This window comes from Coregonus lavaretus (genome assembly GCF_964263955.1).
Source record: "Coregonus lavaretus genome assembly, chromosome: 19".
NCBI lineage: Eukaryota > Metazoa > Chordata > Actinopteri > Salmoniformes > Salmonidae > Coregonus > Coregonus lavaretus.
The window spans coordinates 10,688,595-10,713,144 of NC_140006.1; the positions used below are offsets into that span (position 1 = coordinate 10,688,595).

Genomic DNA, 24,550 nt, shown 5'->3' on the forward strand with positions numbered 1-24,550 from the left:
CTTGCACAATTGGTGGCTGACTAAATACTTTTTCCCCCCACTGTATTATATAGAGTATGGGGAACACAATCACTATAATGAAATATGTGGACCAATAGGCAACAAGACACTCATAAATCACAGCCACAGCATGTCATAGCCAACAAAACATACACATAGGCTATGCTAATACATTGTATGCCTCAGGTCTATATATACACAGCACCTTCGGAAAGTTCAGACCCCTTGACTTTTTCCACATTTTGTTACGTTACAGCCTTATTCTAAAATTGATTAAATCGTTTTTTCCTCTCATTAATCTACACATAATATCCCATAATGACAAAGCAAAAAATGGGTTTTAGAATATTTAGCAAAACAGAAATATTACATTTACATAAGTATTCAGACCCTTTACTCAGTACTTTGTTGAAGCACCTTTTGCAGCGATTATAGCCTCGAGTCTTCTTGGGTATGACGCCAAAAGCTTGGCACACCTGCATTTGGGGAGTTTCTCCCATTCTCTGCAGATCCTCTCAAGCTCTGTCAGGTTCGATAGGGAGTGTTACTGCACAGCTATTTTCATGTCTCTCCAGAGATGTTTGATCGGATTCAAGTCCGGGTTCTGGCTGGGCCACTCAAGGACATTCAGAGACTTGTCCCGAAGCCACTCCTGTGTTGTCTTAGCTGTGTGCTTAGGGTCGTTGTCCTTTTGGAAGGTGAACCTTCGTCCCAGTCTGAGGTCCTGAGCGCTCTGGAGCAGGTTTTCATCAAGGATCTCTTTGTACTTTGCTCTGTTCATCTTTGCCTCAATCCTGAATATTCTCCCAGTCCCTGCAGCTGAAAAACATCCCCACAGCATGATGCTGCCACCACCATGCTTCACTGTAGGGATGGTGCCAGGTTTCCTCCAAATGTGACGTTTGGCATTCAGGCCAAAGAGTTCAATCTTGGTTTCATCAGACCTGAGAATCTTGTTTCTCATGGTCTGAGAGTCTTTAGGTGCCTTTTGGCAAACTCGTAAGTGGGCTGTCATGTGCCTTTTACTGAGGAGTGGCTTCCATCTGGCCACTCTACCATAAAGGCCTGATTGGTGGAGTGCTGCAGAGATGATTGTCCTTCTGGAAGGTTCTCTCATCTCAACAGAAGAACTCTAGAGCTCTGTCAGAGTGACCATCGGGTTCTTGGTCATCTCCCTGACCAAGGCCCTTCTCACCCGATTGCTCAGTTTGGCCGGGTGTCCAGCTCTAGGAAGAGTCTTGGTGGTTCCAAACTTCTTCCATTTAAGATTGATGGAGGCCACTGTGTTCTTGGGGACCTTCAATGCTGCAGAAATTGTTTGGTACCCTTCCCCAGATCTGTGCCTCGACACAATCCTGTCTCTGAGCTCTACGGACAATTCCTTCGACCTCATTATTTGGTGTTTGCTCTGACATGCAATGTCAACTGTGGGATCTTATATAGACAGGTGTGTGCCTTTCCAAATCATGTCCAATCAATTGAATTTACCACAGGTGGACTCCAATGAAGTTGTAGAAACATCTCAAGGATGATCAATGGAAACAGGATGCACCTGAGCTCAATTTCGAGTCTCATAGCAAAGGGTCTGAATACTTATGTAAATAAGGTATTCCTGTTGAGTTTTTTATACATTTGCTAAAATTTCTAAAAACCTGTTTTCGCTTTGTCATCATGGGATATTGTGTGTAGATTGCTGAGGAACTTTTTTTTTTTTATTCAATTTTAGAATAAGGCTGTAATGTAACAAAATGTGGAAAATGTCAAGGGGGTCTGAATACTACAGCTACAGTGCATTCGAAAGTATTCAGACCCCTTGACCTTTTCCACATTTTGTTACATTACAGCCTTATTCTAAAATTGATTTTTTTTTCCTCAGCAATCTAACCAGACCCCTTGACTTTTATATAGAAATCAAAGAAAAATATCTCAAATGAATATGCAACCATTTAAACAACCGCATTAGCATGAGAAGCAAAAACGTATTTTACTGACTGATCTAAAAGTGGATGTTTTCCTTCCAAAAACATTTATTCCGCGTTGGAATCAAAACTGTGCTCACTCAGAGTCCACATCCATTCGTTCTGTGTCACTCTCTTGGTCAATTTCTGCAATAATCTCATCCAAATGTGTATTCTTGGACTTCTATTTAGCTTTTCCACTCTTAGTAGCCATGTTTTACTTTTTCAGTTTTGAGAAAAGTTTGTAGAAGAGAACGAGCCACTGCGTAACGTAAACTACGGTGCGCCCTGTTTGCTTTCCCCTTGAGAATGACACTGTTGCGCACAGCTCTAGTTGGATGGTTGTTTGTCGTACAAAGGGCGTTCTCATACTACTGTAAAGCGCAGCTCATTGGCTATCTAGCCAGCTATGTTTCAAAACGATAGGTGGTCATTGGACCAAGACCCTGTCAATCAAGTGAACACCGCTAGTCTCATTGGTGCGTAATGATGGCTGTCCTTCATGGGCTAATTGATGTGTTGTGTAGCCAATACATAATGTAGAATGATTAAACAGTTTGGTTGCCTTCTAGAATGTCTGAGGATTGCACAGAAACCAAACTTGACCAGGTTAAGCAAAGTTGTGCTGATTAGATTTCATAATTTGTTTTGTTGTAAGTTGAAAGAGTCGGAATTCATGCAAAACGCTGTATACAACATGGATTGTGTTAGAATATAAAAAATTGATTTTATCAAACAAAACTATGCTACATTTTATCTCTGGGACACTCAGGATGACAAATCAGAGCAAGATTACTGAATGTAAGTACATTATTTACCGTCAGAGGTGAATGTATCAAACCAGTTGCCTTGATAAAAGTGTTTGTTGTTGTGCACTATCCTCAAACAATAGCATGGTATTTTTTTTAGCTGTAATAGCTACTGTAAATTGGACACTGCCGTTATATTAACAATCATTTAAGCTTTTTGACGATATAAGACATGTCTATGTCCCGGAAAGTTGGCTGTTGTTTACAATGCCATTCTAGTCAATTATCGCATATTGAGCAACAACTGTCCCGATTTCGGGATACTGATCCAGTAGAGGTTAAATTAACTACCTAATGAACTTTTTAATACTGTTGCAGCACCAACAGAAAACATAAAGTTATATTACTCTTAAAGACAACTTACGTGTGTAGGAACTTAAATGTTTCTCTGCAGATTTGCTCGCTATCAAGGAAATATGATGTCCTCTGATGTTTTCTTTCTTTTTGTTTGCTTTGTTTGCTCCAAGAGAGGGCCGCCCATCAAAACTCACGGAACAGGTAAGGAGGGCATTAATCAGAGAGGCAACAAAGAGACCAAAGATAACCCTGAAGGAGCTGCAAAGCTCCACAGCGGAGATTGTAGTATCTGTCCATAGGACCACTTTAAGCCGTACACTCCACAGAGCTGGGCTTTATGGAAGAGTGGCCAGAAAAAAGCCATTGCTTAAAGAACAAAATAAGCAAACACGTTTGGTGTTTGCCAAAAGCCATGTGGGAGACTCCCCAAACATATGGAAGAAGGTACTCTGGTCAGATGAGACAAAAATTTAACTTTTTGGCCATCAAGGAAAACACTATGTCTGGCGCAAACCCAACACCTCGCATCACCCCGAGAACACCATCTCCACAGTGAAGCATGGTGGTGGCAGCATCATGCTGTGGGGATGTTTTACATCGGCAGGGACTGGGAAACTGGTCAGAATTGAAGGAATGATGGATGGCACTAAATACAGGGAAATTCTTGAGGGAAACCTGTTTCAGTCTTCCAGAGATTTGAGACTGGGACCGAGGTTCACCTTCCAGCAGGACAAGGACCCTAAGCATACTGCTAAAGCAACACTTGAGTGGTTTAAGGGGAAACTTTTAAATGTCTTGGAATGGCCTAGTCAAAGCCCAGACCACAATCCAATTGAGAATCTGTGGTATGACTTAAAGATTGCTGTACACCAGCAGAACCCATCCATCACACACACACACGAACTCAGCCACTGACAGATAGACAGACACTGAGACACGCACACATTCCACATTACTCACTCACAGCCAACTAAACTTGATTAATAGTTGAATGGCAAGCACTTAACATTGGTGAGTTCATTCATCTGGTCACGTCTCTTGACCATCTCCTCGGGGGTAAAAAGCAAATAGCAGGGCTTTCCTTCGTTGGACTGTGAACTTGCGAGCCTTTTCAATTTCTTGCCCAGCATCACTGACATATTCCCCCTTGACAGACTGAAGCACCGTAATTGATGGCTCCACCATTAATGGGTGGTCTTCCTCGGTTGCCTCCTCAAGGGGCTCGGCCTCGACTTCGGTGAGCATGTCTGAGTTGCTGTCTGTGCTGTCTGTTTAGTCTGCAGAATCGCTGATGGAGATGCTCTCCGGCTCAGGTGTCAAAAAGTATTCACCAATAAGTTGACGCCACTGATCGTCTGAACCAGCTCCCAGCAAAACTTTACTATTTAAAAATCTAGTGATTTCTCTCTACCAGGAATCCAATGATGCAGTAGAAAGCTTCGCTAGCTAAGGTGTAGGCAGTAGTGACAGTATGACTATGTATGATGGGTTTTTGACAGACCTGAAGAGTGGAGAGAAAGAGAGTAAAGCCTGAGCTAAACTTTTTTGTAATCAGGTTGAATAACCTATTGCAGTTTGATTCAAAACATATAGCTAAATAGTTTGCAATTCATTCATGATTTCGGAATAGGGCAGGGTTTTTTATTGAATTGAGAGATAGTGATATACTCACTGTTGAGCATTCCATTTAAAATAGTGTAAAACTAGAGTCATATTGTCTCAGCACAGTAGGTTACAGCAGGTTATTGTCATGCAACAATAGGGTGATCAAATTAAGATCCTACACATTCAGAGAAGTAGGCCAATTGTCGCAGCAATAGTCGTGTTCACAACATAATAGTATAGCCTACATCTGCCTTTAGCAGGAAAGGATGTTGGTGAAGTATAGCCATACCAATAAAAAGGCTTATTTTAACTTACGGCTGTAACTACATGAAGTTAATGATGATCAGCTGAGATACCATACTGTGCCTCTCTCCTGTGGGAACATTCAGAACTCACACAGACAAAGACAGACACACACACATCAGCATTGACTATAGCTTAATTGGATATTGTTGTATGTTTAAGAAATAGCTACGTTAGTTATGCAAAGTGCCAGATAGGTAACCATTTACAGTAACTGCTGTTCATTATTAGTAATTCAATAAACACCATCAGCCGACAGAAGGTCTAGCTAAATTAGCTACAGAAAGTAATGGAAAAATCTGACCTTTCTGCAGCAGGTAGCTCTGGCTGGGCAGCTTCATCTTGTAGCAGGTTGAGGGACTAACTTACTTCCACTAGCTACTAACTAGCATGACTATAGCCAGTAACCAGGTAGGGCTAGCTAGCCAACCTGCTAGCTAGTTAGTAGCCAGCTAGTGCTAGCTAGCCAGCTAGTGATAGCTAGCTATTCAGCTAGTGCAAACCAACTTTGTTAAGTTTTTGTTGAGTTTGTTCTATTGGTATGCTAACTTCATAATAAGTTCTGCATCTTAGCTAACATTAGCATTTTTATATTCGAACAGTCTAATCCTTTCTTTTTCTTTTTTTCCATGTCCAATTTTGTCACAATAAATAAGAAAACAAATAGATTTCCGATTTTAGTTTTTCAAATTCAGAAATGAAAAACGAGCCATTTTCCGTTTTCCACTCTCCGTTTTGACTCGGAAATCAAAATAACAAAAGGTACACAGAACCGCTCAACATCGTTCCAGACTTTTTTATATTTCACACTCACTGCCTTCACAAAATGTACTTTGTCTTTTAATATGTCCTAGATCCAATTTGACGGTTTAAAGCCAAAATAATTGAGCACTGAAATAAATATGCACATTTCAAAGGCACCACAAATAAAATAAAAACTCCCAAAGAAATAGCACGTGTTCATGTGTTCTGTAGGTTGTATCTAATCATTCTAAACACTAAAGGCCTGCATAAATCAGAAATAAAAGCGATCACTGAATTCTAAATTAATGGAAGTCATATGGACACAGACATTTTAAAAAAGAACAAAAAAAACAATGGTGCCTTGACGCACGTTTTACAAAATCCTCAACATTTTGCCCCATGTCTGGTCACAGGAGTGCAGTCAGTGGTGCTGACCTGCCTGCCAGGGCACTGACTGCATACTGGCCAACCATGCCCCACTACACAAGGATCCAGCTACCACAGCTTCAGAGGACAACACTTATGTGGTCCTCTGTAGCTCAGCTGGTAGAGCACGGCGCTTGTAACGCCAAGGTAGTGGGTTCGATCCCCGGGACCACCCATACACAAAAAAAATGTATGCACGCATGACTGTAAGTCGCTTTGTATAAAAGCGTCTGCTAAATGGCATATTATTATTATGTTGGCGTTAGCTGATGTTGCGCTCCAGGGGGTCTTTTTGCTTAGTTGGCCGATCTGTGTTATATTTAACTGGCGTTAACCCCCAGGGAATGGCAAACTGAAGCTCTGATTTCACATATCTGTTACCCTCCTCATTAGAGGACTGCCATGGCTGTCAAACGCTGGGAGTGATAAATGGGGGGTTAGGATACCCCATCCCATACCTGTATGTATAGGGTACGACTACGAGGATGAGGTTGCAGGATTTCGAGGAGACCCTATCAGGGTTGCGAACTCTTCAACCCCCAGGATAAGATGGGCATCAGGGCCACGTTCAGTAGCCAAATGTTGCAGATAGAAATGCCACGAAGAGCCGACGCGATTCCTTATTCTACACGTCAGAGGCATGTTTGTTCTACATAGCATATTTCTACCTGAGAGTTCCAAAATGTTGCCTACTGCTGAACGTGCACCAGGTGTAACTCTATTACACATTATACAAAACTCATTTCAACCATTGCTCCTTGCACCCCTGCAATGCCCTACAATAATGCAAATGTGCTATTTGCAAGTACAAACATGCTACTTGCTCTGTGAAAAAAACATTTTCACTAATAGAAGTAGTGTTTTACACATACTATGTAATGGACATTCACTTTATCTTGCAGATAAATCTTTATTTGATCTACACTGTGGAATTGGAGTTTGTCAGAATTGAAATAATATATACTGAACAAAAATATAAACGCAACATGCAACAATTTCAAAGATTTTACTGAGTTACAGTTCATATAAGGAAATCAGTCAATTGAAATAAATTCATTTGGCCCTAATCTATGGATTTCACATGACTGGGCAGGGGTGCAGCCATGGGTGGGCCTTGGAGGGCATAGGCCCACCCACTAGGCAGCCAGGCCCAGCCAATCAGAATGAGTTTTTCCCCACAAAAGGGCTTTATTACAGACAGAAATACTCCTCAGCACCTCTGGGCTGGCGTGGTTACACATGGTCTTTGGTTGAGGCCGTTTGGACGTACTGCCAAATTCTGTAAAACCACATTGGAGGCAGTTTATGGTAGAGAAATTAACATTCAATTCTCTGGCAACAGCTCTGGTGGACATTCCTGCAGTCAGCATGCCAATTGCACGCTCCCTCAAAACATGAGACATATGTGGCGTTGTGTAGTGACAAAACAGCACATTTTAAAAGTGGCCTTTTATTGTCCCCAGCACAAGGTGCACCTGTGTAATGGTGTGGTCCTCTGTAGCTCAGCTGGTAGAGCATGGCGCTTGTAACGCCAAGGTAGTGGGTTCGATCCCCGGGACCACCCATACACAAAAAAAATTAAATAATGTATGCACGCATGACTGTAAGTAGCTTTGGATAAAAGCGTCTGCTAAATGGCATATTATTATAATGATCATGCTGTTTAATCAGCTTCTTGATATGCCACACCTGTCAGGTGGATGGATTAATCTTGGCATAGGAGAAATGCTCACTAACAGGGATGTTAACACATTTGTGCAGTAAACTTGAGAGAAATAAGATTGGAAGATTTCTGGGATTTTTTTTATATCAGCTCATGAAAAATGGGACCAACACTTTACATGTTGCGATTATATTTTTGTTCAGCGTAAAATTGGTTTCCACAAGTCAACAACAGAGGGCACTGATCAGCTACAAGCATACTCCACTACTATACATTCAAGACTATTTAATATTTTTATTTTTCACAGTGAAACATTTTACATTCGTTGCTTGAATTTACGATGTAAATAACACATTTACGATGTGTTAACACTGTGTTCAAATCTTTGAAGAAGGGTGATCAAACAACCATAGCAAAACCATGCACAGAAAGAACTACAAAGCCATTTATTATCAGTCAAATTATGTATTTTGGTTACTGTCATTGCCAAGTAACATCTTGAACATGTGAAGAAATTAAAATCCAAGCAAAAAGACAGACGTCACAATACAGAGAGGACAGGCAGTGTTTATAGGTTGTTCTGCGTTTTGAATCGTGACTAGGATCAGATCATAAGCCATCACAATGATACCCTAGCCATCCGATTGATCAAATATGATACTTTGATTCTGCAGTTGAGTCAGATTCACATCAACTGAGTCTTAGACAACTTCAATTAGATCCGACAAATCCGTCCTCCTTATTCTCCAACCTAAACAATTTATCAACGACTATAAAATTCCACACAATCTAGAGGAGATTACTAGATTACTAGACTAGTGTCCTACAGTTTGTTCCCACAACAAAGAGAAAGGCATAACTGGGCCATCATGCCACTGTTGGTGGTTTAAAAAAGTAAATTCGACAAAGTCGACCAAATTCAGGCCTCTTCATCAGTAGTATGGTCTCCTTGGGTTGTTCTGAAAAAAAAGAAACGTGTTACCAAAAACTCTTACCAATGCCAGGTCATCTGAACAGAACAGTTTGCATTTATGTAGTAATTACCAGTGGGTTAGGCCTGAAGCGATAGGCTAGCATCATCCTCTTTCTGAAAGCGTCATACTCATCGTCCTGTCCTGAGAGCTCAGCGGGCCGGTCCACACCAAACCCTGCCCCGTCAACAGCCGTGATTCCCCTGGAGCAAACCAAACCACAGCAGCTGGTTAAGTGTGTGTGTATAAGCTGTGTAGAAGACCTTGTATCAGCCAATAGAGTGGGTGTTCATGTCCAGTGTTTGCATGTCTTCGTGTGACTATCCCTGAGTCCAAGTGTGTATACTATGTGTCTGTGAATTTGACAGCCCCCCACCTGTGGACAGGGGCCTTGATGCCCTGTCCGTCAGAGCCGAGGCCATCGCCCTCCTTCCAGCCCATCTTCATGAGCATCTGGAAACCGAGGTTCTCCACCGTTAGCTTAAAATCCTTATACTCCGAGTAGTCTGGGTCATGGCCTTCCTGCAGAACAACCCAAAACACAATTCAAGAACATGAGATCATGTGAATAGAATATGTGTTTCCCAAATGGTGGTTTCCGGGTCATTCCTTTTTGGCTGAGGCTAGACAACGAAGGGGTAAAGGGTTAAGTGCCAAAGAGAAGAGTTGGGGAGAAGATTTGGAACTGACCTTGAGTGCCTTGAAGGTCTCCATAAACTTCTCCAGCTCCTCCGGAGGTAGGAAGTCACCAATGAAGTGCTTCCCCTTTCCCATGTCAGTCAGCGACTCTGCCCACTCTGGAGGAAGAGCCAAGCAGCCATTTACGTCAGGGGCGCGTTCAGCAGGACACAACGTTTTGAACATTCAGATTGAACGAGGCCCAGGTTAATATGATGAGGTATATCTCAGAGTTGATTAATGAGTTGTTGACACAGAATGTTCTGAAAGTAGTCGTTGATTAAACCAAAAAAAATGTCAGTAATAAACGGATATTTTCAAGAATCAAATCTCACATTCAAAAAGTCCTTTCACTTTAACATAAACACATTGGGCGCATTTGACATTGCAGCCGACTTTAAAGACGAGTCGAGACTGACTGATCTACAAATAACCTTGTATCATAAATAACCACTCAATATTATTTATAGATCATTCAGTCAGAATTTACTCATGATACATCACGGTTTTGATGATCTCGAACACGGCCATTGTCTTCATGAATCTTACCACGTGTTTTCTCCATCTCCATGTGACGGAGGCGGTGCTCCCAGGTGCCAGCCTGCTGGTCTACCTCCTCGTCACTGTCGTACTCATGGGAGTGGTCCCTCACTGCCTTCTCCCACATCACCTGCATCTCCGCCATCGCACGCTTATGCTTCATGATCATGTCAAACATCTCCTGCATCTGGGGTGAGAACACAGACACACATGCATGTGCAGGCCGGACACACACCTCAGTCAAGGTTTCAGAGACGGATTTCAAGGTGGCTGAGAAAGGACACAACTGAGCCCATCTGGTCTTGTTAGAGGCTAGGTTTGAAGTATGCTGGGCACTCCCATACCAAACCAAGGCGCGCCCAAAATACTAAAATGATTAACACTGCCCAGTCCCCGACAATTCAAACAGTGAAAGTACAATTTGTTGCCATAGTGTATTGTGCTCTGTCTGTCTGTTGGTCAAGCAGTACCTCCTGTTGCTCTTTGAGCTGTTTCTTCTGGTCGTCTGAGAGCTCTGTTACCCCGACCAGGCCCACAGGCTTTCCCTTCTTATAGCCCAGATCTCTCAGTTCATGAACTGAAACACACCACACACACTCAGCAAGGATGGACACAACACATGGCCAGGATAGATATACCTTACAAACACTGTTTTTAGTCTAAGATATACTAAAACAACGGTCTCTTGTTCTAATATTACTATATTTCTTAATTTGTTGGATTTGCATGTATCGTTTTGTATTGTTAGGTATTACTGCACTGTTGAAGCTAGGAACATAGGCATTTCGTTATATCCGCAATAATAGGTGTACGCGAAACCAATTACATTAGATTTTTATGTGTGTGTGTGTTATACAAGAGAGGCTGTGTATTATGGGTGTGTGTGTACCAGAAAGACACGGGCTGGCCTCTGGCTCTTCCTCCTTGGGGATGAAGATGGGTGGCAGCGACAGATCCACCTTGTCGTCCTCTGACCCCCAGCGGCTCTTCCTCTTCCTCTTAACCATGGGGGGCCCTGCTGCTTCCTCTTTTATCTCCAGACCCGGCTCGAGCTTTACCTGGCCCAGCAGGTAGGGGTAGTGAAGAGGCGGGGGAGGGGCAGCCGGCCTCTTGAGCCCCACTCCAGGCTCCTGCTTGATTGGGGGGCTCTGGTCATTTTTGGCCTGGCGGTACTCCTCCACCTTCTCCTTGTAGAAGTGATGGCCGGGGCTTTGGAGGTCATAAAGAAAACTGAGAAGAGGAAGAAGAAATAAGCCATCTTTTATGGTATTTTGTCCACTTTACATGTTAGGTTTTTAATAAAGTAAGCAATACTATGACAAATCAATTTCTTCTTTGGGATCAATAAAATACAATTGGATCAATGCATTAAACACTCATTACAATATTTGAGACTGTCACTTACCTGAAGGCAGGGTTGTCCTGGTTGTGCTGGGCGGCGATGGCTTCTACCTCGGGGCCACCGTCGGCCACAAAACTGGCCAGCTTCTTGGCCACCCTTTGGGTCTCCTCGTCCACTGGGGGGGAGACTTTAAGCAGCCTATCAGTACTGGGGCTCAACTCACACTACTACCGTACCGTACTCAACTGGCCCTCACACACCAGTCTACAGCCAGTAGGGGATAAGAAGAGGGGGGAGCAGGGGGACATGGTGGTGATTGGGGAAGTGGATTGTATGGATTTGATACTAAAATATAGGCCTAATCTTACATTTTTTTGAATAAATAACACCATGAACAGTGGGCATTATAAATGCTGTCTGTCGTGAAGGACTTTTCAGTAAATAATTGTGTATCTGTCATTTGAAGCTTCGGTCCTCATCGTTTGTGTGCAATGGTTACTTTCAACATTAACTAAAACACTCCAAGGTGGGCTAGCTATATATATATATATATATATATATATATATATATATATATATATATATATATATATATATATATTATACACATATATACACACACACATATAAACTCAGCAAAAAAAGTACTGCAGTGCATCTCCTCCTCATGGAATGCACCAGATTTGCCAGTTCTTGCTGTGAGATGTTACCCCACTCTTCCACCAAGGCACCTGCAAGTTCCCAGACATTTCTGGGTGGAATGGCCCTAGCCCTCACCCTCCGATCCAACAGGTCCCAGACGTGCTCAATGGGATTGAGATCTGGGCTCTTCGCTGGCCATGGCAGAACACTGACATTCCTGTCTTGCAGGAAATCAGCCATACTGCTCGTTCTGTGCGTGGTGGCATTGTCATGCTGGAGGGTCATGTCAGGATGAGCCTGTAGGAAGGTTACCACATCAGGGAGGAGGATGTCTTCCCTGTAACGCACAGCGTTGAGATTGCCTGCAATGACAACACGCTCAGTCCGATGATGCTGTGACACACCGCCCCAGACCATGACGGACCCTCCACCTCCAAATCGATCCTGCTCCAGAGTACAGGCCTCGGTGTAACGCTCATTCCTTTGGCGATAAACGCGAATCCGACCATCACCCCTGGTGAGACAAAACCGCGACTTGTCAGTGAAGAGCACTTTTTGCCAGTCCTGTCTTGTCCAGCGACGGTGGGTTTGTGCCCATAGGCAACGTTGTTGCCGGTGATGTCTGGTGAGGACCTGCCTTACAACTGGCCTACAAGACCTCAGTCCAGCCTCTCTCAGCCTATTGAGGACAGTCTGAGCACTGATAGAGGGATTGTGTGTTCCTGGTGTAACTCGGGCAGTTGTTGTTGCCATCCTGTACCTGTCCTGCAGGTGTGATGTTCGGCTGTACCGATCCTGTGCAGGTGTACAGTGGTTACAAGTGGTCTGCCACTGCGAAGACGATCAGCTGTCCGTCCTGTCTCCCTGTAGCGGTCTTAGGCGTCTCACAGTATGGACATTGCAATTTATTGCCCTGGCCACATCTGCAGTCCTCATGCCTCCTTGCAGCATGCCTAAGGCATGTACACACAGATGAACAGGGACCCTGGGCATCTTTCTTTTGGTGTTTTTCAGAGTCAGTAGAAAGGCATCTTTAGTGTCCTAAGTTTTCATAACTGTGACCTTAATTGCCTACCGTCTGTAAGCTGTTAGTGTCTTAACGACCGTTCCACAGGTGCATGAACTGTTTATGGTTCATTGAACAAGCATGGGAAACAGTGTTTAAACCCTTTACAATGAAAATCTGTGAATTTATTTTGATTTTTACTCATTATCTGTGAAAGACAGAGTCCTGAAAAAGGGACGTTTCTTTTTTTGCTGAGTATATATATATATATATATACACACACACACACACACACACACACACACACACACACACACACACTGGGGAGAACAAGTATTTGATACACTGCTGATTTTGCAGGTTTTCCTACTTACAAAGCATGTAGAGGTCTGTAATTTTTATCATAGGTACACTTCAACTGTGAGAGACGGAATCTAAAACAAAAATCCAGAGAATCACATTGTATGATTTTTAAGTAATTAATTTGCATTTTATTGCATGACATAAGTATTTGATACATCAGAAAAGCAGAACTTAATATTTGGTACAGAAACCTTCGTTTGCAGTTACAGAGATCATACGTTTCCTGTAGGTCTTGACCAGGTTTGCACACACTGCAGCAGGGATTTTGGCCCACTCCTCCATACAGACCTTCTCCAGATCCTTCAGGTTTCGGGGCTGTCGCTGGGCAATACGGACTTTCAGCTCCCTCCAAAGATTTTCTATTGGATTCAGGTCTGGAGACTGGCTAGGCCACTCCAGGACCTTGAGATGCTTCTTATGGAGCCACTCCTTAGTTGCCCTGGCTGTGTGTTTCGGGTCGTTGTCATGCTGGAAGACCCAGCCACGACCCATCTTCAATGCTCTTACTGAGGGAAGGAGGTTGTTGGCCAAGATCTCGCGATACATGGCCCCATCCATTCTCCCCTCAATACGGTGCAGTCGTCCTGTCCCCTTTGCAGAAAAGCATCCCCAAAGAATGATGTTTCCACCTCCGTGCTTCACGGTTGAGATGGTGTTCTTGGGGATGTACTCATCCTTCTTCTTCCTCCAAACACGGCGAGTGGAGTTTAGACCAAAAAGCTCTATTTTTGTCTCATCAGGCCACATGGCCTTCTCCCATTCCTCCTCTGGATCATCCAGATGGTCATTGGCAAACTTCAGACAGGCCTGGACATGCGCTGGCTTGAGCAGGGGGACCTTGCGTGCGCTTCAGGATTTTTATCCATGACGGCGTAGTGTGTTACTAATGGTTTTCTTTGAGACTGTGGTCCCAGCTCTCTTCAGGTCATTGACCAGGTCCTGCCGTGTAGTTCTGGGCTGATCCCTCACCTTCCTCATGATCATTGATGCCCAACAAGGTGAGATCTTGCATGGTGCCCCAGACCGAGGGTGATTGACCGTCATCTTGAACTTCTTCCATTTTCTAATAATTGCGCCAACAGTTGTTGCCTTCTCACCAAGCTGCTTGCCTATTGTCCTGTAGCCCATCCCAGCCTTGTGCAGGTCTACAATTTTATCCCTGATGTCCTTACACAGCTCTCTGGTCTTGGCCATTGTGGAGAGGTTGGAGTCTGTTTGATTGAGTGTGTGGACAGGTGTCTTTTATACAGGTAACGAGTTCAAACAGGTGCACTTAATACAGGTAATGAGTGGAGAACAGGAGCGCTTCTTAAAGAAAAATTAACAGGTCTGTGAGAGCCGGAATTCTTACTGGTTGGTAGGTGATCAAATACTTATGTCATGCAATAAAATGCAAATTAATTACTTAAAAATCATACAATGTGATTTTCTGGATTTTTGTTTTAGATTCCGTCTCTCACAGTTGAAGTGTACCTATTACAGACCTCTACATGCTTTGTAAGTAGGAAAACCTGCAAAATCGGCAGTGTATCAAATACTTGTTCTCCCCACTGTACGTACGTACATACATACATACATACATACATACATACATACATACATACATACATACATACATACATACATACATACATACATACATACATACATACATACATACATACATACATACATACATACATACATACATACATACATACATACATACATACATACATACATACATACATACATACATACATACATACATACATACATACATACATACATACATACATACATACATACATACATACATACATACATACATACATACATACATACATACATACATACATACATACATACATACATACATACATACATACATACATACATACATACATACATACATACATACATACATACATACATACATACATACATACATACATACATACATACATACATACATACATACATACATACATACATACATACATACATACATACATACATACATACATACATACATACATACACATACTACCAGTCAAAAGATTGGACACACCTACTCATTCAAGGGTTTTTCTTTATTTTTACTATTTTTCTACATTGTAGAATAATAGTGAAGACTTAAACTATGAAATAACAGATATGGAATCATGTAGTAACCAAAAAAGTGTTAAACAAATCAAAATATATTTTATATTTGAGATTCTTCAAATAGCCACCCTTTGCCTTGATGACAGCTTTGCACACTCTCAACCAGCTTCATCTGGAATGCTTTTCCAATAGTCTTGAAGGAGTTCCCACGTATGCTGAGCACTTGTTGGCTGCTTTTCCTTCACTCTGCTGTCCGACTCATCCCAAACCATCTCAATTGGGTTGAGGTCGGGAGATTGTGGAGGCCAGGTCATCTGATGCAGCACTCCATCACTCTCCTTCTTGGTAAAATAGCCCTTACACAGCCTGGAGGTGTGTTGGGTCATTGTCCTGTTGAAAAACAAATGATAGTCCCACTAAGCCCAAACCAGATGGGATGGCGTATCGCTGCAAAATGCTGTGGTAGCCATGCTGGTTAACTGTGCCTTGAATTCTAAATAAACCACAGACAGTGTCACCAGCAAAGCACCCCCACACCATAACACTTCCTCCTCCATGATTTACGGTGGGAACTACACATTCGGATAGCATCCGTTCACCCACACCGCGTCTCACAAAGACAGGGCAGTTGGAAACAAAGACCAAAGGACAAATTTCCACTGATCTAATGTCCATTGCTCGTGTTTCTAGGCCCAAGCAGGTCTCTTCTTCTTATTGGTGTCCTTTAGTAGCGGTTTCTTTGCAGCAATTCGACCATGAAGGCCTGATTCACACAGTCCCCTCTGAACAGTTGATGTTGAGATGTGTCTGTTACTTGAACTCTGTGAAGCATTTATTTGGGCTGCAATTTCTGAGGCTGGTAACTAATGAACTTGTCCTCTGCAGCAGAGGTAAATCTGGGTCTTCCATTCCTGTGGCGGTCCTCATGAGAACCCTGTTTCATCATAGCGCTTGATGGTTTTTGCGACTGCACTTGAAGAAACTTTCAAAGTTCTTGAAATGTTTCGTATTGACTGACCTTCATGTCTTAAAGTAATGATGGACTGTCGTTTCTCTTTGTTTATTTGAGCTGTTCTTGCCATAATATGGACTTGGTATTTTACTAAATAGGGCTATCTTCTGTATACCCCCCCACCCCACCCCACCCCGTCACAACACAACTGATTGGCTCAAATGCATTAAGAAGGAAAGAAATTCCACAAATTAACTTAAGAAGGCACACCTGTTAATTGAAATGCATTCCAGGTGATTACCTCATGAAGCTGATTGAGAGAATGCCAAGAGTGTGCAAAGCTGTCGTCAAGGCAAAGGGTGGCTATTTGAAGAATATAAAATATGTTTTGATTTGTTTAACACTTTTTTGGTTACTACATGATTACATATGTGTTATTTCAGAGTTTTGATGTCTTCACTATTATTCTACAATGTAAAAAATAGTAAAAATAAAGAAAAACCCTTGAATGAGTATGTGTGTCCAAACTTTTGACAGGTTTCCTCCAGACGTGACATTTTGGAAAACTCCAAGCGGGCTGTCGTGCCTTTTACTGAGGAGTGGCTTCCGTCTGGCCACTCTACCATAAAGGCCTGATTGGTGGAGTGCTGCAGAGATGGTTGTCCTTCTGGAAGGTTCTCCCATCTCCACAGAGGAACTCTATCACAGTAACCATCGGCTTCTTGGTCACCTCCCTGACCAAGGCCCTTCTCCCCCGACTGCTCCGTTTGGCCGGGAGGCCAGCTCTAGGAAGAAACTTCTTCCATTTAAGAATGATAGAGGCCACTGCGTTCTTGGGGACCTTCAATGCTGCAGAAATGTGTTGGGACCCTCCCCCAGATCTGTGCCTCGACACAATCCTGTCTCTGAGCTCTACAAACAATTCCTTTGACCTCATGGCTTGGTTTTTGCTCTGACATGCACTGTCAACTGTGGGACCTTATATAGAGAGGTGTGTGCCTTTCCAAATCATGTCCAATCAATTGAATTTCCCACAGGTGGACAGGTAGAAACATCTCAAGGATGATCAATGGAAACAGGATGCACCTGATCTCAATTTCGAGTATTATAGTAAAGGGTCTGAATAATTACGTAAATAAGGTATTTTTTTTATACATTTGCAAAATATTATGGGGTATTGTGTGTAGATGGATATTTTATTTAAATTTTTGTATCATCAATTTTAGAATAGGGCTGTAACGTAAGAAAATGTGGAATACGTCAAGGGGTCTGAGTACTTTCCGAATGTATCTCATCCACATGTATAAAGATAGATTGAATGGTGTTCTTTTCATCTGTAGTCTTTGGAGCCGAGAGCAAGCGTGTGTGAATGTGTGAGAGTAAGAGAGAGAGAGAGAGAAACCGATATAGGTAATCTTACCATTAGAACGTGACGGCGTCTCAGGTGTTGGGTTATCCTTTCGGAGTTCAGCAACTCTCTTTCGGTAATAAAGATAGTCCCGGCTGTTCTTATCATACAAGAATCTGTAGGGTGGAAAAGGAACAGATCTTTATATCAGGACAAAAAGAGACCACGTTACATTCAACATACTGTTAGTTCATCCATACAGACTCACGAGAAAACAGGGTTGTCCTTGTAGTTCTCCTTGGCCTTCCTCTCTAGCTCAGGCCCTCCCTCAGCCACAAAGGCTGCCAACTTGTCCAGGATAAGTTGTGTGTCTCGGTCCTCTGGGGGAGAAACTTTAAGAGGGCTATGAGTACCTTACCTTTACTCTACTGTAGAAGGCTATGCGAACTCAGGAAAAGCATTATTCTCAGGCAAGCAGCTACTCTGCCACTAGAATACACAGTCAATGACATGGGTGAAATGACAACAACATGTAGCCTAGGACAGCATCTGACCTGCACACAGGCTACTGGCAGTCCTTTGATGTCTAAAACCAGATCATTGATTACCTTTGATCTCTAGGAAACTTAAATCATCAACTTCCTCCTCATCATCATCATCATCATCTGGGGAGCTGAATATGCTAGGCCTTTGGGGGCGAAGCGGGGTCTTCTTTGACTGGGAGTAGTTCTTAAACTGGTTCAGCATGCTGCTGATGCCTAGACCGGGACGCTTGCCGATGAGAATGCTCTTCTTCTGGGGCTGAGACACTCCTGAGGACGGACTGGGGATGGATGAAGATGGGGCTTTGGTGTCACTGCTGGAGCCTGGAGAGGGTACACAATTGGGTTAACACTCACTGCAGTGTTTCCTTCATTGTTTAATGAATCCAGAAGAAACAAGTAATTCATCAATTATTACTGTTATCATTTTATGTAATCATTTCTGTACCATCAAAATAAAGTCCTAACACATTTTCTATTGAAACCAATTAAGTCAAAACAGCTACCCATCTCACCAGAGTCAGCGCTGGGTTTGTCCTTCTGCAGCTTCATAAACTGCTGTAAGAAACTTCCGTCATTCACATACTTGTTGTTGTTCGAAGAGGGTCCCTGTAAACTGGGTAAACTGTAGGGATAAGAAGTCAAAATCAATGGCTGCAGTCAACCAGTCAAGTGGACCAATCAAGTACTTGCAGCTGGGATTGAGTAGAAAGGTAGACCTATTTGTAGTGTTTCAGAAACCCAGGTCTACTGTACCTTGGTGGCAGTGGCTTGTTGGGAGTCTGAAGGCTCTTGTTCTTGGCTTGCTCTGCCATCTTAGCCTCAATCTCGCGCTTCTTCTGGGCGATCAGCTCCTCCTGACGGAGAACGTTCACACTCATCCTGCTCTTCTGAGTTGACCGGAACTTGTTGTTCCAGCCACCTCTCCCTACAGTGGGAATAACACAGACAGTCAGTGGAAGAGTTTGGAACAGTTGTCTGTGTGTACTGTTACCAATAATGTTAGTCACAAGAGGTGATCGCGTTTGTAATTGCTCTTTGTGAGTATACTAGTAAAGTCACAAATGTATGTGTTGTCACAGAGTTGAGAAGTAGGCCTGGGTTGGTAAAAACAGGTTAGCTTGCTAACTAGGTCGGGTGGCATCAACTTAGGTATTATTATAGTAATAAATAGCTAAAATAGCTACCAAACTACAACCAATTCTGTCATGAATCTCACATATGCAGTTGATGCTGATTGTGGCAACAAATGTGTTTGATGAGTTTTGATGCCTCAACAACAAATCCTGTTTACGAACCGGATTTGATGGAGCAAGAGTTTAGCCATCTTTGAATACATGTTACTAGCTATATACAGGTCTGTCATTTCAAATATTGCATAATATTGCGAGCTTTTACCTGTATCTCCGGACTCCATAGTTGCAGCTAGCTAGATCTTTATTCGCTGTTATGAGCTAGCTGTTGCTAAGCTAGTTTCCGCTTCCGGTCCGTCTTGTAAATCGAACCCGAAAACAGCGAGAGACGTTCCGTCTCGGTTGTCTGGTAAAGAATCAGAAGATGGCTGAAGCTCCCTTACGGCCCTGTCGGTTTTTCTGTCACCAATGTTCAGCAGAGATCAACCCTCGTCTCCCGGTAAGCATTCCAGAGAGGTTTTATCGTTTAGAAAAGAAAACCATGGCCAGCTAAGTGGGGTTTACGTTATTTCATTCACGATTGCCCCATGCTTCAGCATGACAGCTAGCTAACGCTTTAGGTTGTAGCTAGAACGTTCACGTTGACAGGTGTGTTTTTGTCATTTGACAGCTGGCTTAATTTACAATCTAGCCAGATACCAAAATAACGTGTAGTTTGTCTGATAGGATGTTTCGAGAGCATGCCTCTGTGACTTGTTGGATTAGTTAAGGCGCTAGCTAAATTAGCTAAATGAAAAAGCTAACCCGTAAATTATCTTCCAGTTACAGCGTGTCTGTCTGTCTGTCTGTCTGTCTGTCTGTTGTGATATGAGATCTGTTCATGATTCTGACAGCTTGACATCGGTCCCGCCTAGCCCCTCCAAAGGTAGCCTCTTTTAGAATCCGAGAAAGATCAAATATCTTCCATTAGCAATGGATCATTGAATAGATCATCAGCGATTGTTAAAATGATCAACTCTGTGAATGGCGCTACAGCGTGTCAAAGTGTGAGGTCAATAGCTAACTTATATTTTACTTAATTTTTATTTTGAATTCAAGCCACATCTGGTTGAAGTTAGCAAACAATCCTAATTCCCCGGTACATACATAGCCTCCATAGGCATGGTTTTTGTTTTGTTTTGCTTTAGATCAAATAAAAAAAGGAAAGTGTATGAGACTGACTGTTGAGAATTTATGATTATTTATAAATTAGATCTCTGCCTTCCTGCAGGACTTCACCTGTCCACAGTGTGAATCTGGCTTCATTGAAGAGCTATCAGAGGAAAGAAGGTACAGTATTATCTGCTTGTCTATGAGAGTTCGAAACACTTTCAGCAGCGATTTTCCATTGACAGTGCTGTCTGTGTCCACATTGGTTCATAATTGAAGATAAGATGAGAACCTCTCATTTCTGATATTTTGTTCCTTTCCAGCACTGAAAATGAGTCCACATCCACTGCCTCCACCAGCGATCAGAACCGTCCGACTTTTGAGGTTAGTGACACAGAACTGGTATGTTCCTCAACTCAACATTTGGTCCTCATGAATTTATGCACCTTGGTTGGACTGCAAGTGACAGTATATTTCTCCCTTTGTCCTCCTCCCTCAGATTATGGACCACCAGCACATGTTTACATTTCCGCCCGGATACGGACAATTTGCTCTGGGGATCTTTGACGAGAATTTCGACCTCCGAGCGGGGATGCCGACGGAAGACAACCGCGAGACGGAGAACCGGCGGGAACGGGAGATGGCGTCACGGCAACGGTACAGTGCCCGGCAACCGCGGGGACGACACATCCCACGGCGACAGGGACAGAGACACGAGGGAGTACCCACTTTAGAGGGGTATGGAACACTTTACAGCTTTCTTGCCCAATGAATCATTGTTTGCTTGCCCTTTAGGGATGATGCTTGCTTGTGTAGCGAAATTGTTCCGTTTCCTTGAGGAAGGAATTCAGGAAATGACTAAGATGTTTTTCATTGTCCCTCTGCAGAATCATCCAGCAGCTAGTGAATGGAATCATAGCACCCACAGCCATGCCGAACATTGGGATGGGACCATGGTTTGTGTTATTATATAAATACCCTCATACTCTATGTTGTGTCTGTGAACATACTAGTTGCTGTGAGTTTCGAGTAATTTCTTGGAATTTTCTTGATAGGGGCATGCTACACTCAAATCCAATGGACTACGCTTGGGGTGCCAATGGACTTGATGCTATCATTACCCAGGTATACCCAAATCCTCTACATTTCACAAGGGATTCAATTACATGCAATGACATCAAATTCTGGTGACATTTCCACAACCTAATAATACAACTTTCCCTCTCTCCCCTGTAGTTATTGAATCAGTTTGAGAACACGGGCCCTCCTCCTGCTGACAGAGAGAGGATAAAGAACCTGCCCACCATCCAGATCACAGAGGAACATGTGGGTGGGTCAACAACAACAACTCATCAAGCAACCCCAGAGGTCAAAGATCATATTAAAGGAAGACTTCAACACAAAATATGTTCTCTTTAATTCCAGGTTCCAGTTTAGAATGTCCCGTGTGCAAAGAAGACTACAGTGTAGGGGAGACTGTCAGGCAACTTCCGTGCAATCACCTGTTTCACAATGACTGTATAGTCCCATGGCTGGAACAGGTTTGTGTGCTGCGTTTACACCACGTTTTCATTCATTTAAATGTAGTGGTGTGCATGCATGTGTTCTCATTGAAGGAGCTGTAAACTGAACCTCTTGTGTCTGTGTCCTACTCTACCTCCTTCAGCACGACACATGTCCAGTGTGCAGAAAGAGCCTTAGTGGACAGAACACAGCTACGGACCCCCCGGGACTATCAGGAATGAACTTCTCCCCTTCCTCCTCCTCCTCATCCTCCTCCAACTCCCCCAGTAACGAGAACGCTGCCAACAACTCATAGACCTCCATCACCATCAAACCTCGATAACACCTCCTGCAACAACCAACACCTCATCCCTACCCCAGGCAGACTTACACCCCCACTCTACCACTGGCTCAGGAGAGTCAGGAGGGCTGCCTCTCTCAGTGCTCTGCTAGGCCCTCTGGGAGAAGCTGCTGGGTAGATGACTCTACTCTGGAGGTGAAACAATAAACCGGTTCAGGGAACAGAACCAAAAACTGGAAAATAAAGAAATTATTTGAGGAACAGAACCCAAACCGAAAACAAAAGTGATCTATACAGTTCTGGAACAAAACCGTTATTTTAAAAGCATGGGAACCGGTTAATAACGTCCTTTCACGTTCCTGGCATTTTTTCCCAGTCCCACAAAAATTGCAACAAAGCGCCTATGCAAAGCCCTCACGTCTGCCTGCCAGATGGAAATCTTTGCCAGTGGGTGTGCGTGTGTGTGTATGCTATCTGCCCCTCCCCTCTGAAGTATAGGTTACTGTAGCCTACTGATGACGTTACAAGGGTCTTTTTCACTGCTAGTGAAGGATACTATAGTTATCAGGTTTCACATTGGATTTATTAACTACAAAAAGGAAAGACGTGTTTTTAATTATAGTGCTGCTCTGTACACAGAAGCTTGTTAGCTAGCTAGCTAACATTTGCTCTGGTCCAATGTTAAACCAACTCGGAAGTTCAAAGACAGCCAAAGTTCCTCCATAGAAGCCGCTCCTCCGTAGGTATAATTCTGTGGGCCTAATTCATATAATCCATGTCATAACAAGTTGCCCAGTGCTTCAAGGCAAACTTCCTCCATCCTCCCTTGCTCTCTCCTCACCCTCAAAATGTCAGTTGCATCTCGCGCCCTACACCGTGACTGGCAGCGCAGTGTGTGTTTGTCTTTCATTATGATTAAACCATGCTGTTATGACAAAATACAATTTGCTCTTAACGACCTTCTTATACAGATTAAATCGCTTACCTGCTCCACAGCAAGCTGCTCTATCCGCACTGATTAGGAGTTTAATGTTGAGGTTTAAAAAGAGGTTTAAAAAGGAACAGAAAGGAACGATATAAACCAGTTCTTTTTTGGGTTCGAACCGGTTCAGAACTTTTTTTGGGGTTCGAACCGGTTCAGAACTGTTTTTGCTGGTCAGAACAGTGGAACAGAACAAAAAAATTATGGTTCTGTTCAGAACGAAACGTTTGGAAAATAATTTCGGTTACAACCCCTGCAATAAACACAATACGTTTATTTTACCCCCCCCCACCCCTTTATTGTGAACTTTGAACACAATCATTCCTTCCCATGAGTGTGTGAACTGGAGTGGACGCTTGCACCGTTCCTGTTGCGATGCTTCTGTTAAGGGACGGAGTGAAGACTAAAATGAAACTGGAGTAAGAGGATGATGAGCACAGGCTGGGGTATAATAGTACCCACAGAAGAACTGAGAGTGGACTACGATTTGACCCAGACATTCATGTCTTCTTGCCACAAGATGGGGACACACATTTTATATTTAAAAGGGATTTTTTTTTTTTTACTCAACCGTGGTGGTACGGACTTCCATGCAGAAGGAGAGAGATTTATGTGTAGATAGAGGTATTCATATTAAGAACATAAACAAGCAGGTCAACCACTGTTCAGCCAACTGAAGAATATCTTACAGAGAGAACTGAGTGTATGCATCTGATTTTAGGATTATTTATGTGTAATTTTGTGTTTTGTTTTGCACAACATTTTGTTTCGTTTCAAGAATGTGGATTTTGGGAAACTACTACTGAGAAAATTGTATTGCATCTCTGAACAGTCATTTTAAGGCTCATATTGTGATTCTCACATTAGAGTCTCAATTGATCTGCATCTTTCAAAAGTTTGGGTATTCTCTAATTTCTTGTAGGCTACTATCAATTGACAAGATTATCTTACTACATCTTTCTAAAATGGCAAACAGATTCTCACTACTGTATGTTTCCTCCTTGAATATCCCATACAATTAATTTCAATTCAATGCATTTTAACCTATTCTAAGTTAATGATTTGTTGGAGTAAAAGCATAATAAAACACCAAAACCGGACTATACTGCAGTTTTGATGATAGCACTACTACAGTATTACAGTATTAGTAGAAAGTGGGTTTTCTTTTGGAAGATTCTAGAATGTTTTTTGATTGGTGAAATATGAGG

General features: G+C 42.8%; 2 protein-coding genes across 2 annotated transcripts; one reads left to right on the forward strand and one right to left on the reverse strand.

Moving 5' to 3' along the window:
- Window positions 1–8,073: 8,073 nt before the first annotated feature.
- On the reverse strand, window positions 8,074–19,766 carry LOC311146378 (SURP and G-patch domain-containing protein 1-like). The gene is made up of 14 exons (XM_084182873.1): window positions 19,673–19,766; window positions 19,031–19,202; window positions 18,790–18,899; window positions 18,341–18,598; window positions 18,001–18,124; window positions 17,805–17,908; window positions 11,400–11,523; window positions 10,884–11,224; window positions 10,465–10,571; window positions 10,004–10,181; window positions 9,467–9,573; window positions 9,153–9,298; window positions 8,850–8,979; window positions 8,074–8,764 (listed from the first exon to the last, which is right to left on the reverse strand). The coding sequence occupies exons 1-14, from the start codon at window positions 19,689–19,691 to the stop codon at window positions 8,738–8,740; spliced, it is 1,947 nt and encodes a 648-aa protein (XP_084038999.1). The 5' UTR covers window positions 19,692–19,766; the 3' UTR covers window positions 8,074–8,737.
- rnf126 (ring finger protein 126) lies at window positions 19,748–24,441 on the forward strand. Its single transcript, XM_084182874.1, has 9 exons — window positions 19,748–19,906; window positions 20,678–20,736; window positions 20,880–20,940; window positions 21,056–21,294; window positions 21,444–21,512; window positions 21,612–21,681; window positions 21,793–21,886; window positions 21,982–22,097; window positions 22,223–24,441. The coding sequence occupies exons 1-9, from the start codon at window positions 19,832–19,834 to the stop codon at window positions 22,373–22,375; spliced, it is 936 nt and encodes a 311-aa protein (XP_084039000.1). The 5' UTR covers window positions 19,748–19,831; the 3' UTR covers window positions 22,376–24,441.
- Window positions 24,442–24,550: the final 109 nt, after the last annotated feature.